This window comes from Diuraphis noxia, unplaced genomic scaffold (genome assembly GCF_037042655.1).
Source record: "Diuraphis noxia isolate RWA-SAM2 unplaced genomic scaffold, SU_Dnox_SAM2 contig0002, whole genome shotgun sequence".
NCBI lineage: Eukaryota > Metazoa > Arthropoda > Insecta > Hemiptera > Aphididae > Diuraphis > Diuraphis noxia.
In genome coordinates this window covers 59,001,639-59,020,837 of record NW_028301712.1, presented here as the reverse complement: position 1 = coordinate 59,020,837, position 19,199 = coordinate 59,001,639, and the positions used below count along the sequence as shown (strand labels likewise).

The 19,199-nt window shown below is 27.8% G+C and overlaps 1 protein-coding gene across 5 annotated transcripts; it reads left to right on the top strand.

Moving 5' to 3' along the window:
* Nucleotides 1–338: 338 nt before the first annotated feature.
* On the top strand, nucleotides 339–18,817 carry LOC107170470 (dopaminechrome tautomerase-like). Of its 5 annotated transcripts, XM_089220749.1 has the most exons (9): nucleotides 339–531; nucleotides 3,186–3,232; nucleotides 12,678–12,913; nucleotides 13,820–14,061; nucleotides 14,129–14,255; nucleotides 14,346–14,609; nucleotides 14,688–14,971; nucleotides 16,017–16,195; nucleotides 16,811–18,817. In XM_089220749.1, the coding sequence occupies exons 3-9, from the start codon at nucleotides 12,697–12,699 to the stop codon at nucleotides 17,136–17,138; spliced, it is 1,641 nt and encodes a 546-aa protein (XP_089076875.1). In that variant the 5' UTR covers nucleotides 339–531; nucleotides 3,186–3,232; nucleotides 12,678–12,696; the 3' UTR covers nucleotides 17,139–18,817. The 5 variants fall into 5 exon arrangements, with proteins under 5 accessions (XP_089076875.1, XP_089076874.1, XP_089076877.1 ...); XM_089220748.1 differs by lacking the exon at nucleotides 3,186–3,232; XM_089220751.1 differs by lacking the exons at nucleotides 3,186–3,232; nucleotides 16,811–18,817 and adding an exon at nucleotides 16,676–16,778 and having other exon boundaries at nucleotides 340–531.
* Nucleotides 18,818–19,199: the final 382 nt, after the last annotated feature.

The following is a 19,199-nucleotide window of genomic DNA, read 5'->3' as shown; positions in this document are numbered from 1 at the left end:
ATTATATATCCAGAATTTGTCTGATGTAGCTCAAATCTCAAATATTGTAGTCCGATTTATAATTAAATATTCCGTTATAGCACTTTTTGTGTTATTAGTGTTATTACTTATTACTTATTATATTGTTATTATTGATTATATAAATATTATAAGTATGCAAATGATTAAAATATATTTAAAATAAGATAGCTAGCTATAAAGAGCAATAATATAAAGTAATATACACAGGCAATAATTGTAACATAAAACAGGCCCTACTCGCAAACCGAATGCTGATTAATTGGAAAAGAAGGGAAAATACTTTTTTCGTTTCGCTTGGGTTTCAGTCAGTGCTGCCGGTCATTTAGTACTATGCAATCAACATCGTAGTAAACATAATGTGTACATATAATTGGAATAAATGTAATTTAAACTAATTTTAGTGGCTTGTAAAAATTTCTATAGTATTTAGTTTTTTTTTTTTTCATAAGTGGTGTTTAATGTTTATAAATAGTGCCACACGTGATAATTGCAAGAACAAATTATACAAACGTAAGTTTACCTTAATTTATAATTTAAGCATTCGTACTTTTAATATACATTTCACAACTAGTCCATTAAAAAAGAATTGTTAATCATTTGAATAAAAATTACAAAGTTCATAAGTAAAAAATTAGCATCCAATTATTTTTATCAGCTTTATTTAGGTTGTGACTTGCGAATGATAAGTTTTTTGAATAGGTGTGATATGTTAGTTTGCTAAACAAAAATGTAAAAGCGTAAAACAACAGAATTTTTTATATTTGAACATAAGAATAAATTATTTTAGTAAAACAAAAAAATATTTTAGAATACAATTTAAGAAAAAAATTAAGACCCTTATACCTATATCGAATATTGAATAATCTATTAATAATATGTACGTGAATTACAAATTAGTATAAAATATAATTTATTGAAAAGATACTGATTGTATATTATATTGATTATACATGTGGTAACTAATTAAATTAATATAACTAGAATAAGCAAGTATAAAATTTTTTTAGCCACGACAAAAACAGTTATTGAAAATTGAAATTTACAGAGTACTTACACGGAAAAAAAAATAATTTTAATAGCTAAAATTAAAGCGTAACATTTATAAAAAAAAGTATCTTACAATTTTTCGAAATGTTTACCTACATTAATTACAAACACCATTATTAATAAACCACTATTTACGACACACATTGTTTCCATCTTTTGTAGATCTTTTTGTGAATGTATTTACACATTTATGCAGTTTAAACTATCAATTTTAATGATATACGTTATGTAAAATAAACATGTTTAGTGAGGTTTAGTACATAAACAAGATTTTCTATACTCTTGCGAATAATATTCAAGCAGTCTATATACCTACTCTCTTTTACTCAGTATTTAAAATTTAGATACCTATGATAAGAAATCCAGTAACATAAATCAAACGATTGTACGAGTATGCTACACTTCAATTTGATTGTCAGCAAATAATTATGTTTTAGTTTACACCATTTATAATAAACGAATTCAGGAGCTCTCTAGTTATTGTTACAAAAATAATGCTTTAATATTAGCGTAACATTTTACTATTACTCCTTAAGTGTATGATATGTATGACTATTATATATGACTATATGAGCAAATACTAACTATAGCTGGTTACAGACTTGCAGTACCTTGTATAGTTTTCAAACACTATTATTGTGTTTTATTTGACGTAATAAATGTTCAATGTTTTCTAATTTACATCATATATTTATATAAATATTATACTTATCTATTTTTTTTTCTATATAAATCTCGATAAATATTTGGTCATCAATTACAAAACAATCATCTTTATAGATATTTATATAATACTATATATTATATTAATCCTAGTCTAAGCTACTATATATTAGCTATCTTAACTAAATTTCAAAGTGCAATTTATTATAATAGGTAGATATATATATAATCTAATGGCTTATTGGTGTAATGATCCAACAATTGTGAATAGGATTTAATAAATAAAAAATACATGCATACATGTATACGATATATATATATATATATATTACTAAAATTATTTATTTTTATTTTATAATAGCTCAGTCCCTTAGCTTTTTATCACGTTTATAACGTATTAATGTATTATGAACAATAATTGTCATATATTGCTTACATCGCATGTACTGCGATATTATGAGCCCTTACAGATTTAAGGTTTTCAAATTTTTCAGTATCTATAATATAGGTATTCAATCTACGCTAATTGATGTTTAGAAATTATATTAGTTTTTTCAATAAGGTATTAAAAACAATTCTTTAATGTTATCTTAAATTCAATTACTTACCTACTTTTCTATCAATATCTAAAAAAATTGGCTTGTGATGTCAAAGTGTATCTCAAATTTGGGTGCCGTAAAATAGGAAACTCCTGATTTAGAATACACCAAATATAGAAATAAAAATACAAAAATAAATTTGTTTTACTTCGTTTATAAAAACGTAGTTGCAACGTATCAGTAAGGCAGTAACGAATAAGGAAGTAATACTATTATAACAACTTTGTTTTCTAGGTCGTAACTTTAATATCTATATTTATTTTCATATAATAGCTAGGTATAAATATTATAGAGGGATTTTTAATGATAAGTTATAATAACATCAATTATTTAGTTTCTTTGGTAGTGGTGATATTTTCGTTTTAAATGAGAATTATTAAGGATCAAATTGTAGTGTTTATAAATTAACATGCTTTTCTGTGAGTATAACTAATGGTGAAAATAATTCGTGATGTATCTGAAAATAATTTATTAATATATTTAATAATACTATGTTGCCCTCAAAGTTCCTTTTTTAAATACAATTAAAAAAAAAAAGTAGTGATCAAATTTTAACTTTGATCATACATCCACTACTATTGATTTAATGATTTTAATCCAACATCTCTAATATTAATATAACACCTTTACATTAACAATTTATATTTTTTACGTGTCACACAAATGTCAATATAACGTAATATTAAGGTTTAGTTCATACGGATTTTAATATACGATTTCCTTGTAATAATATTATTCTATCTGCCCACGTGTCAGTTTACAGTTTCGATTATACGGGTAACAATGTTTAGGTGTAGTTAATCAAAAATAACAACAAACTGTGAGATTGATTTTTTTTTAATTTCGCAATTTCAGAATTCAATATAACTCGCATTTTTGCGTTTCCAGTTGCAGTGGTGATGGTAGGTATATTATTATAGTTAATCTGTTACACTGTCGCCAAGTTTGCAAGAGCATTTTATTATTATTATTACTATTGTTGTTGTTGTAACTGCTGTCAATTTCGTTTCGTGCAACTCAGACCGGCTTTTAACCGTTAAAATTAAATGTTATATTCGTCGGAGAATTCAAGATGTGATTTATTATTTTTTGTTTTCCATTTGTAACGCTGTCACAGTACCAGAAATAAACGGTACAATTATTGCTGACAAAACTAAAACAAAAACCGAGAAAAAACCTCGCGACGACAATATGTAGGATAATTATTTATTTATTTTTTTTTTTTTTTTTGGGGGGGGGGGGGGGTTTCCGGCCTTTAAGACCATCCCGCAAAACAAATTTCCCTCCAATTTATTCTATTTTCTGCTATTTCTCTCCAGTTTGCTCCTGGAACAACCTCTTTAACATATTTAACATCTTTCCTCACACAATCTTCCCATCTGATTATCTAATTATTTATTTATTTATTTAATGTATAAACGCGTAATGCATTACAAACAGAAATTCAATTTCATTAATCGGATGATATGCATTATACATATAATAGTTTTGTTGAAACTAAAGTACTTGTAATTATATGGCTATTATATGTAGTTATGGTTTATGAATATACTGCACTGTCTGCACAGATATACAGCATTCACAGATATTTGGAAATATTAATTATAATACATATTTGCTTGATATTATATATTACGTACCTATATTGGTATGATATTAAATATATATTTATATCGTTCAAACCTATAATCTATATTATATTTTTAAAGCCACATATCATATTTAAGGTATCTACGCAATACAATTAATAAAATAATATATTTGTATTTAGTACGCGACACGGCATTATATTGTAATGTTACGCGTTGTATAAGAACTGTTGACTGTTATAATATTACAACAGTTTAATCGTTGTTTTGACGCCCACGAGAATGTTTTGGAAAATTATAGATTTCCAGGGTAGGACCACTGATGATTGTTGACTCGAAACATGTCAGAAATCAGAATATATTAATATTATTGTCCTTCAATAAAGGAGTTTTTTCTGTGTCTATCCGCCACTATAAGGACAGAAATGAGTGGTTTAAGTTTAACAACAAATAAATCAATTGCAAAAACTGTCCCAAAAATTAAATATTTTTATAAATGTTATACATACAATACACACGAAAAATAGTCTATATTTCAAAAATTGGGTTTGTTTATTTTTATTTTCCTCAAAAATTATAGACAAGTTTAAAGAATTATAGTATTTTTTTTAGATTTTGAATATATTATAATACTTTCCCATATAAATAAATAGGTGTTGCGCTATGTACTTACTTTCCAATTTTTAAACTAATCTAAAAAGTGTTTTTGCCAAAAATTTCGTCTTTTTATAGTCAATATAATTTAGGTATACTTACTCCGTCGGCTCGGAGTTTAAAATTATTCGTATTGTAACATAAATCATAATAATATTTAATGCATCACTCCATGCTATCGATTTGATGCACATTTTACAACACTATTATCAATTTATAAATGTATAATACATTAATACACACACATAAATATACAATATATACATACAATATATACATACATACGTGCATACATGTATGAATTCATACATATAATAAATATACAAAACGTAGAATTAACTATATAGTACCTGCCTGTATATCAATATACGGATAAACGCGACGAAAATAAATAAAATTGATGCAAAGCAATTTCAATGATTATTATTTTTCATATTTTATACAGTGAATTCGTTTTGCGTGCATCTCACAAACCCCTTTAGTGCAAGTATAATAATAATACAGGGTGATTTTTTTATCGAAGAACACTCATACTCATACACTCATACTTTTTTTAATAATGAGTGTTCTTCGATAAAAAAATCACCCTGTATATTATAATAATATACAAAGTAGTAATACAAACCAAATGGTAGGTGCCTACTTAAATTATTATTTACGGAGTAATGCGATTCTACCTACGTGATCGCATAATCATTTCAGCGTTAATAGTGCATTAGTGCCATGTATTATAAGTATGTGATTTATTTATATTATAATATTATGATATGGTTATTATACTTATTACTTATATAAGCATAACTAAATAAGTACGCATATCTAATCAGATTCATATGAACGTGAAACGAGATGTGCCGTAGATTTCTGAAGACACTCGTCTCAAATGCAGTCAAGAAAAAACCGTAAAAACCAATTGAAAATCTATTAATCTACTTTTTTAAAAAATATAGACGGATGAATGATTTAATGTTATACCGAAACATCGGTTAAAATTAAATCGATTTGTTCACACATTTGAAGCAGTAACAAACGGTAAGACAAGCCTTCCAATGCCTGCAAGGGTGGGAGACAAATTTTTAGAAAATAAACAATCTAACAAAGTGATTTTATTATGAGTAGAGTGATGTTTCTAGTCTAAAAATCTCGAACTCCGATTACCAAAATCAAAAAAATTCCTACATTTAAAATTACAATACAACTAACATTATTAAATTATTAATTATTAATGTTATATAAATGTCCCGTTTATTATTATTATAAATAAATAAATCATAAATAAACATAAAAATAACTACAAATGGAATGGGAAACTGAGGGATGTTCGGTCACCTATAATATGAAATATAGGATTTAAAATCTTTAATGGTTGTAACTTTTAAAAACTAAATTATTATCTCTTATAATCTGATCATGGCAAACTAATTAATTAGGTATTGACAATTAATTTATTAAGTTTTTTAGTCTCTTAATACATTCTGGATCAACTATAACAATTTTGTGTATGAAAAGAGCAGCTCAACTTCGAATTAGGTACTAAAACTTAGAACTTTAATAGATAGGTTACTTAACTGCTGCCCTTTGTATAGTGGAATCCTTTTTCTAGAATTAAAAAACAAGGCCCGGGAAAGTCAACAAAATCGACTCAGACACCTATTAACCATGATTTCAATAACCTTTTAAATAAAAGCAATAAACAAGTAGATAAATAAATAATAATTTGGATTACACATATTTTATTAAAACTATATTTAACTATTATTTTAATAATATTACGGTGAATACCCAACCATAAAAACGATTTTTTCCCCATACACATGAAAATTTTCATTAATTTCCTGATTTTAGATTCTGAACGAAGTAAGTGATGAATGTATTGATTTTACAATGATGTGTGTGTTTTTTTTTTTTTTTGTGTCTGTGTACAGCATAACTAGTCGAAATAATGCTTCGATTTCAAACTTTGGGGGTGGTTTCCGATGTAAAAGTGAAGATCCTTGGTGCATTATAGAGGTCAAAAGTAAACATTTTCCAACAGTTTTCAAAAAAATCGAGAAAAACAAAAAAAAAATGACAGAAAAACGGGAATTTTTACGTAAAACCCGTTTTCGACCAAAACGATATTTTTATATGGTTGTTATTCAAAAACTAATCACTGTAAATACTTGAAATTTTCACCAAATGTTAATGTTAGTGATATCTATATACAGTTTAATTTTCAAAAATTTTCGACTTTTTTGAGTTATTTATAGACCACTGAAATTTTGAGGTGTCGGTAAAAAAATGTTGGACTACCAAAAAAACTTGAAAATTTAATACAAGGTTCCTTATGAGTTGTTCTTATTGTAGCTAAAAAAAATTAAAAATCGTAAGTCACAATTTTTTTTAATGAACGTTTACAGTTCAAAATTTTACGAAATCTGTCGAAAATGTGAAAATTTGCAAGTAATTTTAAAGTTGAAAAATCATAAAAATTTTTGCGTTTATAACTAAGGATTAAAAATACAACACTAAGTTTTCCATATGTTTTCCTTCAAGTAGCTATAGAGATAACTCGAAGCATCATTATAGGAAAAATTTTAAGTGCGTTTGAATTTTAAATTTTTACGAAATAGCGTAACGATAACGATTTATCCTCAAACGAATTTAAATATTTGTTATTATTCAAAAAGTATAAGTCGCAGATACTTGAAAATTTTATCAGTTATTTAGATTGGCATTTTCTTTACATGATATAATTTTCAAAATATTTTGACTTTTTTTGAGATATTTATAGACGACTGAAATTTTCAATTTGTCTGAAATTTTTTTTTTATAAAAATAAAAGAAATATATAGTCACACATTTTATTTATAATCATTTACAGTTCAAATTTTGACTAAATACATAAAAATTACGGCAATGTTCAAATCATCTTAGATCGAAATTCATAAAAGTTTTTCTTTTTAATTCTAAGATTTGAGAATTTATACAAGGCTCATAATATAGTTTTGCAATTATAGCAGTTGAAAAATAAAAGAAATGTATAGCCACAATTTTTTTTTACATGCATTCAAATTTTAATTTTGACAATATACGTAAAAATCACAAAAATTCGTAAATTATTTTATCCTAGAAATTTATAAAAAAATTTCCTTTTATACCTAAGATTTGAAAATTTAATACAAGGCTCCTAAAATAGTTTTATACAATAGCATTTGAAAAATAAAAGAAATGTATAGTCACATTTTTTTTTTACAAGCATTTAAATTTTAATTTTGACAACATACGTAAAAATCACGAAAATTCGCAATTTATTATAAGCTAGAAATTCATAAAAAATTTTCTTTTTAAATCTAATATTTGAAAATTTAATACAAGATTTCTTACAAATTTGTCAATCTTTATCACAAAAAAAAATGTCCACCGGAAATTCAAATTAAATTTTTATTAGCATTTGAATTTCAAATATTGACAAAAATTCGTCAAAACCATGAATATTTGCAAATTATTTTGTAGTTCAAAATTCATAATATTGTTTGTATTTATATCTAAGGTTATAAAATTTAACACCAAGTTTTCCACAAGTTTTGCTTCAAATAGCTATAGAGAAAATTTGAAGCGTCATTATAGGAAAAATGTTTTGAGCGTTCAAGTTTTAAATTTTTATGAAATCGCGTAATGATAACGATTTATCTTCAAATTATGGTATGGTTGTGATACATATGAAGGTATTATGAATTATGATAACTACATGATAACTACATTAATTGATTAACCATGCCTTATGCAAAATGCGTCTTAATTGAAAAATAAAATATTTGTTTCAAAATAGAATATATGACGATATTTAAATATAATATATCCTAGACTGACAAATCATCTCCGTTCAGAATCGTTTTTCGTATACAATGATACCTATCATTGCATTCAAATTTAATCCCATCCATTACAGTAACCTACTGTACAGCAGAGCGACATCCACGACTTACCCGCTTTTTTAATATTTTCTCTAGTTTTGAAGTAATAAAATATGATTATAATTTATAACTATTAGGAACATGGAAGGTATTCGGCCTTAGGGAATGCGCGCGGCGCGGAAGGTCGCATGTTTACACATTACACACACATTACGGTGTTAAATAATTCGCAATTTTTCTCGAAACTAAAAAAAATATTAAAATTCAGAAAATTAATGAAAATAAAATTTTGAAACGTCAATATCTTCATAAAAATAAACTCTACAAAATGGCTATCTTTAATTTTTTTGAAAATAATTAAATAAAAAAATATATTTTTTAACTTTTTTACCAAAACATTAAAATCAATTAAAATATGATACAATTGTAGTTCTTATCCCTGTGAGTCTTATTACAAGACCAGAATTTCGATATCATCATTATTTCGGGAGATATTGCAATGGGTAAATCCTCAAGGGACACCCTGTATATTAATAATTTTATCGTTACGAATAATATAAAAATAAGCTACACGTATATTTTGTTAATTTTAGTCAAATTTGCCTATACAGCTAGTAGTATCAACAAAGGTTAGTGTGGAGGACCTTTAAATAATTCCGAATTTAACTCAGGATTTAATTTAATGAATTAATAAAATAATGCAATTCCAGCACTACCGTATACCTACGTCCTATAAAATCAATTATTGAGTTTAACTTCATACAATTTGGACATTAATCCTGTTGGGATAACCTCAAAAAGATTTTAACATTTCTTTATATTTTCAAACACTATCCAGAGCTGAAACGTGAAAAATGTATTTTTATTTTAGCTGAACGCCCTTGATTTAAAAACGTTTTGTTTCTAATTAATGAAGATTAATTAAAGGTCATACTATTTTGTCGGATTGGTAATCAAATTAAGTACACAATGTTTTGATGGCGTTACACATAACTCTGAAATCCGAATTAAAATAAATGTTTTGTAATCTATTATTTTTTTTTTTTTTTGTATTTTACTGCAAACGAATTTATTGGTCACGGTCGTCGAACACCAATACCAATAGGCATTATATTGGGTGTAATAATTTATAAATCAAATAAACAACAGATCTCGTATCAAATATAGGTAGTACAAATAAAACAAAATTATTAAGAATTTACACATAGATTGTTTATTTCAAATCTGATTTTAAACTCAACTACACAAAATTTATGATCTTAATTCCAAAGAAATTAACAATATTAGTAAATGTTTTAATGTTTTATAATAACTGTTTTTGATTTTTTCTTTTCAAAACCTAATAGTTATTAGAGCGATTAACTAATATTTATATAGTTTTCGTAAACATCAGTGAAACGTAAAGATTTAAACCTATTTAAAATTTTATAATTTCTAGAATTAATACTTCTACAAATCTAATTATGCGTTGCGCATTTACGCACACCACATTGGCAGTGCCAATCCTATAAGGGGAGGCAAACGGTGCGACCGCACCGGGCCCCACAAGTCACATATATATGATAAAGAAATATAGTTATGCATCTAAAAATAATTCATAAATTAACATATATGGCAATATGTTCCATGGGGCCCCGCAAAATTCTGAACCAGACCCCGAAAACCATCGGACCGCCACTGTGCATAGGAACTTAATGTTTTGATGTTGCATTGACGTATAAATACCTAAATAACTACATAACTAGGTACCTAAATTTATTTTATAAATACTTTGTTAAATATTAGGTAGTAGCGTAGTGAACTAGTGCGTAAGTGCATTAAAATAATATAAACTCATATTAATATTATATTATTGATAATTTTAATGGTTGTAACATCCTATAAGCATCGACTATTATAAAAGATAAAAAAAAAATCAGAGCACCTACGAGCCACGGTCTTATCAAAATATATTCTTACGTATATTTTCACGGACATACTATAAACATAAACATAATATACCTACTTATGTATACATATATATAGGTACTCATAATATTTCCTTCCTCGTTCCAGTGCCGTAGCTAGAACTAGATGGGTCCCGGTGCAAATTTAGTCTGTGATGGCTTAGCCCCGCTACAGTCTGTAACCCCACTGCAATAAACTGCATTGCAATAGTTTTAAATTTTTACTCATTCATATTTTTACTTTTTAATTATAATATACAAATATAATTCATTTTTCTTCAATACTTTGTATAGACAAATTAATAGCTAATAATAAAGTTGAAATTGTATAAATGTTAATGTAATCGCCACTCTTTATTTATTTAAATTTTAAACTATTAAGCAACTATACTGTACATCATAAATTATGTATTCAAAATATTTAAAAAATAATTATATTGTTACATGTTATTATATGGGAACTGGGAGTGATAATTTGAAACCTGAGGGATGCTATATTATGCTAAAATAACAAAGTTCAAAGGGCATTATAATTATATTATGATCTTATTAAAAAAAATTGTTCTTAGTATAGATTCTTAATTCTTATATAATTTTATTGAAGTATGGGTCTCATGGTGCAATGAATCGCCCGCATCGCGGTTTCTACAGCACTGCCTTGTTCAATTAATAATACGAATAATACGATGTGGGTCTGTGTTGGTTTTTTATTATTGCAGGATTTTTGTTTTCGAGAGTCCGTTTCAAAAACTCGGATAACCAGTTTTTCACTATCGCGGGCAACATCACCTCATCGTTTAAAAAAGTGCGTCATTATAATAAAATGTTACAAAAAATATAATCAAACAAAATCGGTTGGGATGGGCGAATGACCATTAAAATTTAAAACCGCTTTCGTGTTATCAGCTCGTACTATAATTACATACGGTTTTCGTGACTGGTGTATTTGTTAATTTATTATAATATATTATTATGTATGCAAACGGGAAAATGGTTGTTATATCACAGGTTCTAAGACGCCGAGTGCTTAACTCTGTTATCACTTATCGCGAAGTGTTTTTTTTTTTTTACAGTCCACGGGGCACGGGCCACCACCACAGGTTTTAAGTTGTAATCTCATTTAACTTTATAGATCTGGTCACATTTGGCCCATTGTAATTTCGCATTCAATTATAATAATAGATAATTTCGCGCGTAAACAATTACAGCGGTCTAACACGATGATTGGTAGGTATGTAAACATTGCGAACCATCTATCCACCTCTTGATATTATATAATTTAATGAAGGTAGGTAGGTATATAATAAACGCTATCGGTCATAGGATAAAAACTCGCGTTTTTCGACCAGGTACCTATACTAACCTACCATTATACTGGTGTTCGTCCGGATGGCCTCCCAAAAACTCGCGATCTAACCGGTCAAAAATATACTTATAGGTATACTTATTCCTAATATAATATTATAATATATTCGTCATCGTTGTCGATTCGTTCAATAGATCCGTTGCATATGCGCCGTAGCCCATAGATACATCGGCAATATATTTACGCAGTAATATTTATATATATGGTATTCAGTGTCTGTTTAATATAATTATATATACATATTAAATAGAATATATTAATATAGATACAGTAAAAAATAAACAACACTTAGCACGGATATTATGCAGAATCGGGTTCACACATCTGAAATTCTTTGAAGCAGTGGTTGAATTGGGGGAGGACGCAGGAGGACTGAGCTACTCTTCATTTTTCTTCAAATTATAGCGTACCCCTTTATTATATTCATCAAGGAATAGGGTTAATATTAAATTAATTTGCTTAATTATTCAACTTCATTTAGAGTCCACCTTTATTTTTTTTCCAATTCAACCACTGCTTCGAAGGTCAATTTTACTTTTATGCAATATTATTTACAGCATGCAATTTGTACGATTTGACTTAGAGCTTACATTAGTATTGTGGCGGGTCGGACAACTTTGTTGTTGCTACATATAATAACGCATGCGAGAAAAAGCAAGAGAAATATTGTATAAAATATGTGAACTCAGCTAATACGAAATAAATAATTGTGTAACTTTGCGCGCACGTTTCGCCGTTTTTTCCTCTCGTTCCGGTTCGGCTCGTGAATGATTTTTAGCAGTTTACCTAAACATAAATTACCCGCATTACATTATAAACCGTAATACTATAGTGCCTATACATACTGATAAACTATTACATTTATGATTAACGATTATATTGTCTCCGTTTTTCAGTAGGTAAATAACTACTACGATGGTGCCATATCGTTGCCGTTACAGCGGCGGGTTGATTTCGACATTGGTGGCGGCGGTTCTCGTGAGCGGTGCGGTCGCAGGTACGATGGAAGTCGAGTACAGCTGGGTGTACGTGGACTATACATTCGCCAGTCCCAATCACCGGGAATCCGCCATGAACTCCGGGAAGTTTATCCCGGAAAACTGTGTCATACTGGATGTGGACATATTTCAAGGTGAATATAATTTATACGCCGCGTTTGCACATTTTAATAACAAACATTGAAGACAATCGTGACACGATTTATGCCGTATTTGTTATGAGTGTTATGACAATTATTTTTGTGTCAATATAGTATAATGTTGAGTACACATATGTATATAAATAAAAAAACAACCGGAAAACTGCATATTATATTGCCATTGGTATATACCATCAAGGTACATACATTAGCGTAACGAAATAATTAATAGGAACAATAATTTGTGTAGGTATTATATGAATATGGTCCTATAGGTATATGATGTGATATTATAATAATATATATGTATGTTTTCTATAATATGTGTAATGTGTATTGATTTCAGGCTTCAGCGTAGCTGTAATGTTTATATACTTTTTTTTAAATCACTAATCCGTATTATGTTGTATTTTGTATTATATGTATATAGAAACGCACACCAACAACGTAATTTCTTTTAAAATTAGTTCAGTGGGTATCACGAAAACAATATTACAGGTTACAGCCAGTACACAGATTATACACATTTGTATTATTAATGACATTAAACTGGAAAAAAATCTGTTTGCTTTTTTTTATACTTTTATAATAATAAGTCGCTTAATTTTATTTCCTGCGCGTATCAATTTCTACCAGTAGGTATATCACAAGTCATTTTTTTTTATATCTAAATCAATCTTTGTTTTATTGAGAACAAATCTATTTCGTCACGTAAACAATTTAATGATCACCATTTTTTTTTTTTTTGTCACAAAATATAAAATGTTTTCAACATTAGCTATTCATAAATGCAGCGAATTCCAAAATTTATAAAACTATGATACAAATGACATATATATATTTATATGTTAATAAAATGAATAATATATGTAAATAATTTCACTTTATCTTCTTGCTAAGGTTCATCTGAAGAAAAAATATTCTTCAATATGGGTTCGAATTCAAATTCTGATATCAAAAAACGTGTGTTCGTAACGGTTCCTCGTATCAAGCCTGGAAATCCTGCATCCGTCGCAGAAATAGTTCCAGGGGAACGTCCTAATTCCGTATTATTAGCGCCGTACCCGAATTGGAAGGCTAATACTATTTCGGAAGACACGATCAATTGCGACGATACGATTGTTTCAGTATTTAGAACCAAAGTGAGTGGACAATATCAATTAATTATACTATAGAAAAGACCTAATTAATCTTTATGTACGTATTTAGATTGATTATCTCGGTCGATTTTGGGTTATTGATGTCGGTACATTAGACCAATTTGAGATGACAGCCCGCTCAGTGTGCCCCCCAAAACTTTTGATATTTGATTTGAAAAATGGTGATAGAGTTATAAGTAAGCATAAATACTATAAAGTTTGGAAACTGTTTGATTTTTTTTCAATACACTGACATTTCTTATTTTGTCTCGTTATCTTTGTTGTAGAAACGTATACATTTCCAACGTCACAGGTAAAAGACGTTTCATTGTTTACTAACATCGAAGTCGATATTAAAGATTCAAAGGGCCGTAACACATTTGCTTACATAACCGACACTACTGCGTATAAACTTGTAGTGTACGATTTTAAAAATGACGAAAGTTGGGTGATAGATCAAGCATACTTCTACCCGTACCCAAATAAAGCTCACTTTAAAATTAAAGGAGTAAACTTCGACTTAATGGATGGGATATTAGGATTAGCATTAGGTAACATATTTGTCATTATGATTAGTGAGTACCCATAACATATGTAATTTCCTGATGTCCAGAAATGTCATTGTTTAGGTCCTATAATAAAAAACGACCGAAAATTGTATTTCCACGCATTTGCTAGCGTCAGGGAATCGTGGGTGAATACCAACACATTACAAAATAAATCATTATTTCAAAATGGTTTAATCGATGGTTCCGGTACATTCTTTTTATCTTCAGAAGTTAGAGAAACCCAATCTAGTGTTGAAGTGATGACTGACAATGGAGTACTTATATACGCATCAATGGACAGCAGTTTGAGTTGTTGGAACATTCAAGACCCATTTAACACTAAATATGTTCACACGATATATAAGGTATAATAACTACCTAATCACTTAAAATTAATTGATAATGTGGTACGTTTCTATAATTTTTATTCAATTAAATTATATGGTTAAGCTTTGTAAAATATGCTAAAATATTGAAACTGGTAGGAACAACTATATATAATTGAATACGAGTGTGCTTATGGGTTGTCAACAATTGTCAAATTTCTCAGAGTGGTAGCTGTTAGGTAACTGGTTAGTTTAGTCTTGCAGAGGCCAGACTGCCAGATGACGTCAAAAGTTAATGTTAAACCTCGGATTAACAAAAGATATCGAAGATATTTCTACGCAATGTCTATCGGAAATTTTAATTGCATTAAATTAATAATAAACCATTAAATGAAATAAAAAGTGTTGCCTGGAGTGGCGATATATTTGTCCTTAGTCACTAATGTAACCATCCGGGTTTTTAGTAACAAATCATCGTCACATAGGTATTCTAATTTTTAACCAACCATATTACCCTCTCTAAAATTAATAAACCTATATTAAAATAACTTAGGTTAATGAACTCAGATGTTCATATACCTAGATGCATAGAAACCTTTAGATATTTTTAGCTTTGACTAAAAAAAAAAATATTAACATTCTTCACCGTTGTTTATTAAACTGCTAATAAAAATATATGCTAATGACAAAAGTTGCCGATGCTTATGTTCAATTAAATAATAATACACTATTAAAAATATTTTAAAAATTTTGGGTTTATTTGTTTCAAAAATTGATTTTAAATACAAACGCCAGAAAAATAAAAAATAATAAAAAATTGTATAGATATACAGGTATTATCCTTTTTCAATTTTGAATTTAAAAATTCTAGTCATTTATTTTACAATATATACTTAATTCAACGAAATACATGTAGTGGCTAAATGTTTTATTATATTTTTCTATGTAAACTAAAATCTAAATCTTGTTTGCGTTTTAAGTAGGTAAAACTAAGTAATAATTTTAAGGGGGAAGTGTAGCATTTGTTTAGTATTTAATGTAAAATCCAAATTTATGATCGTAACTAACATTTGTTATTTTTTAGAGTGATGAAGATTTTCAATTTCCCAGTGGCATGAAAATTGTGGGTGACAAAGTGTGGGCAGTGTCAAGTCAACTTCAAAATCATTTCACAACTATGGTCACTAATCGTAAATCAGTCAAATACAGGGTGCTGGTTGGTCGAGTCGACGAATTGATAAAACGCACAGGATGCGATAAGAGGTCGGCATATGTCGATTTAAAATTGCCATCTAATGTACAGAATGTTGACCCCTCAAAAGACCGCTTAGTATTTAGTGGTAAAAGAAAGTAAACAGGGTAAAAGGGACGCTTGCTTAAATATTTATTTAAAAAAAAAAAAAAAAATGTTGTGTGTAATATATATTAGTCGACGTAGTTTCACACTTTAGGTTGTAATTATAGTGAAAAATTGGTACATGATTACATGCATATTTGCACAAAATAATTTAACCTTGACACAATAATGTATCTAAATGAACCACATTTTTAGTAGAATTTATACAATAACTCTTAAACCTTAAAATGTTTCAAGGACTAACAAATTATTCTCACGTGTCAATAAAAGACAAATTATGTGAACTATTGTAGCGTTTGTTATTAATAAGTAATAACCAATATATTGTACATATTTAATTTATTGAAAATATTTTCCTGTAAATATAATAGTATATTGTATTACAGTTTATGTGTATTTTTGTAAAAAAAAAATGCTTCACATCTGTGGATTGGTTTCTCTTGCTGTGGTAATTTGTATAATCCTTTCCTCGTTGGAACCCATGAGTACATAGTTAATATGCGTTCTTTTTCTTATAATAGGCCAATAGTCGACTACGATAATGATGAGTTTCTAGTCGAATCGTTTGACGATAACATATTGCATAAATGGCGTGCGGTACCAGAAACGGAACCATGGAGCTATTCAAGAATCTCCAGGGTGTTTGAAAACAAAAATGGAGCACAGAAGACGCCTGTCAAGTCGTTGGTATTGACCGGAAACGTAAACGTACACAGTCACAGGAAATCGGCGTCGTTGTCGTACGATTGCCGTATGAGTATGATCAACGGTCAACTGAAAAATCACGATTGTTTGGGCAAGTCTCGTCGGAGGAACCGGGTAAAGCGCGGTTCGGGTCCTCTAAGGTGACATAGCTTATATAGTTGACTGCTGCCTGTTATGAGTCACACAAGACGTGTAGCCAGGGTCTTATTCATTTCCAAAAGAAATTTATAACCAACTTCTGTGTTATGATTTTTTTTTATATGTACTTATATGATATATTATTTAAACCATACATAACCTCATAGGTCATAATTATTATACATAATAATTGTAACGATCTTTAGTTTGTATATTATCTTTAGAGATCGTGATTGCGCAACGCATAAATAGCGGAAGTAGCATCAGTGCATCACGCATTGTTTCTAGAATCTCATTATATAGTAGGTAGGTATATAATTAGTTATGTTCATACAAGTATACGTTAGTTAAAGACCTAAGTAAGTGTATAGTGAAGAATAAATTTTACATTATAAATGTGATTAGTGCATGTCCATAAACCATTTTAAGAAATCTAGGTGTTTATAGACGTCGATTAATATTTATGCAATTATTTAGACATATAACCTATACATTATGTATAATATTATATTGTACATAAAATACTCGTTAATAATATAACCGAGCCTATTTGGAACTATTCTAATAATTTAACAATTAATATTCAAAGTACTTTACAATTTTTTATTTCCGTTTAGTAAACTGGTATAATTATTAAATATTTATTATTAATTACCCATCTATTCTGTATCAATAACTATTAACTTTACAATAATGAATATTCATAAAATAGATAAAATGATTTATTACAATTCCTAATATATGTCTGTATTCTTTAAATATTTTTATTATTATTGCATTAGTTAACAATTTTAATTAGTTAAATAAGGTTCAAACCGTTTGTTAAATACACAATCATACGATGAAAAGTCACAACATAATATTTGTCTCAGAAAAAAAATATCGTATAAAAACAATTAATTACTAATCATCTTAACTCTTAAGGTTAGATTAAATATTATTCTTTATTAGTTATGAATTATTACGACCATTATTATGTCATAGTAAATATTAAGTTAAAATCATAGATAAATAGTAGGTAGAAAAAAATATTAATCATACAATGCAATGTTCATTGTTCTGAAAAATGTGTTCATTAATTGAACAGTACAAAAAAGTATTATTTTTTTAGTCATAATTTTAAACATTTACTGACCAAATTATGAATTTAAGCTAAATACTTGAATACCATAATTTTAACTAAATATTTAATTAAAAAAAAATAGTACAAATTTACACAGTATGTACCATGTACCATGTTCACATATAATTACTTAAGTATAAGTATTTTAAAATATAAGAATATGTGTCATATATTATTAAATTTTGTATGTTCTACTATTACATTTAGATTGTATTAATATTAGACATTAGTTTATATTATATGTTTTCATATGATAATAGTTAACGACGAAAAAAACTCTTAATATAATTTACACATACAGGCTACAATTGACCTCTCTTAATTTAATAGGATAATATGTAATAAATACTCTTAACTCGTTACCTACTCATACAGTCATAAGTTATTTTTTATTATACTTATTGGCTTTCAATTTTTTGTAATTGTGAATAAATTACATTTTTATTGTTATGATCTTAAATTAATATTGCAAATAAGTATTGTGTATATGTATCTCATAAATTAAAAGATACGCAAAGTATACAATATAATCTTACATTCCAAAATATATTTATTTTTTAAATATTTTGCAGTGTTTGCTGAAATCCCAAAATCTTCCCTATACGACGCGTGTACTAATATGCTGTAGCTAATAAATCTAAATATCGTGAGTGTTTTGTTTTTATTTATTCTTGAAGAAGATGACAGGTAGGAATCTAGGATTAGTTTGTAAGAGTTATAAAGGCATGCATTCACAATTTTTGGGTAATATAATGTGCGTTAAATATAAATATGAGTTATGAACATCAAAAGAAGAAAACAATGTAGCAAATGAAATACTGCATTTAAGATTAGCCTGAAATTTTTAATTTTTCCAATTAACAAATTTTTCCAGCTTGTTTAAACCGATTTTTCAACTAAATTAGATGCACACGATGCCGTTTCATATCAAAATGTTGGAAATC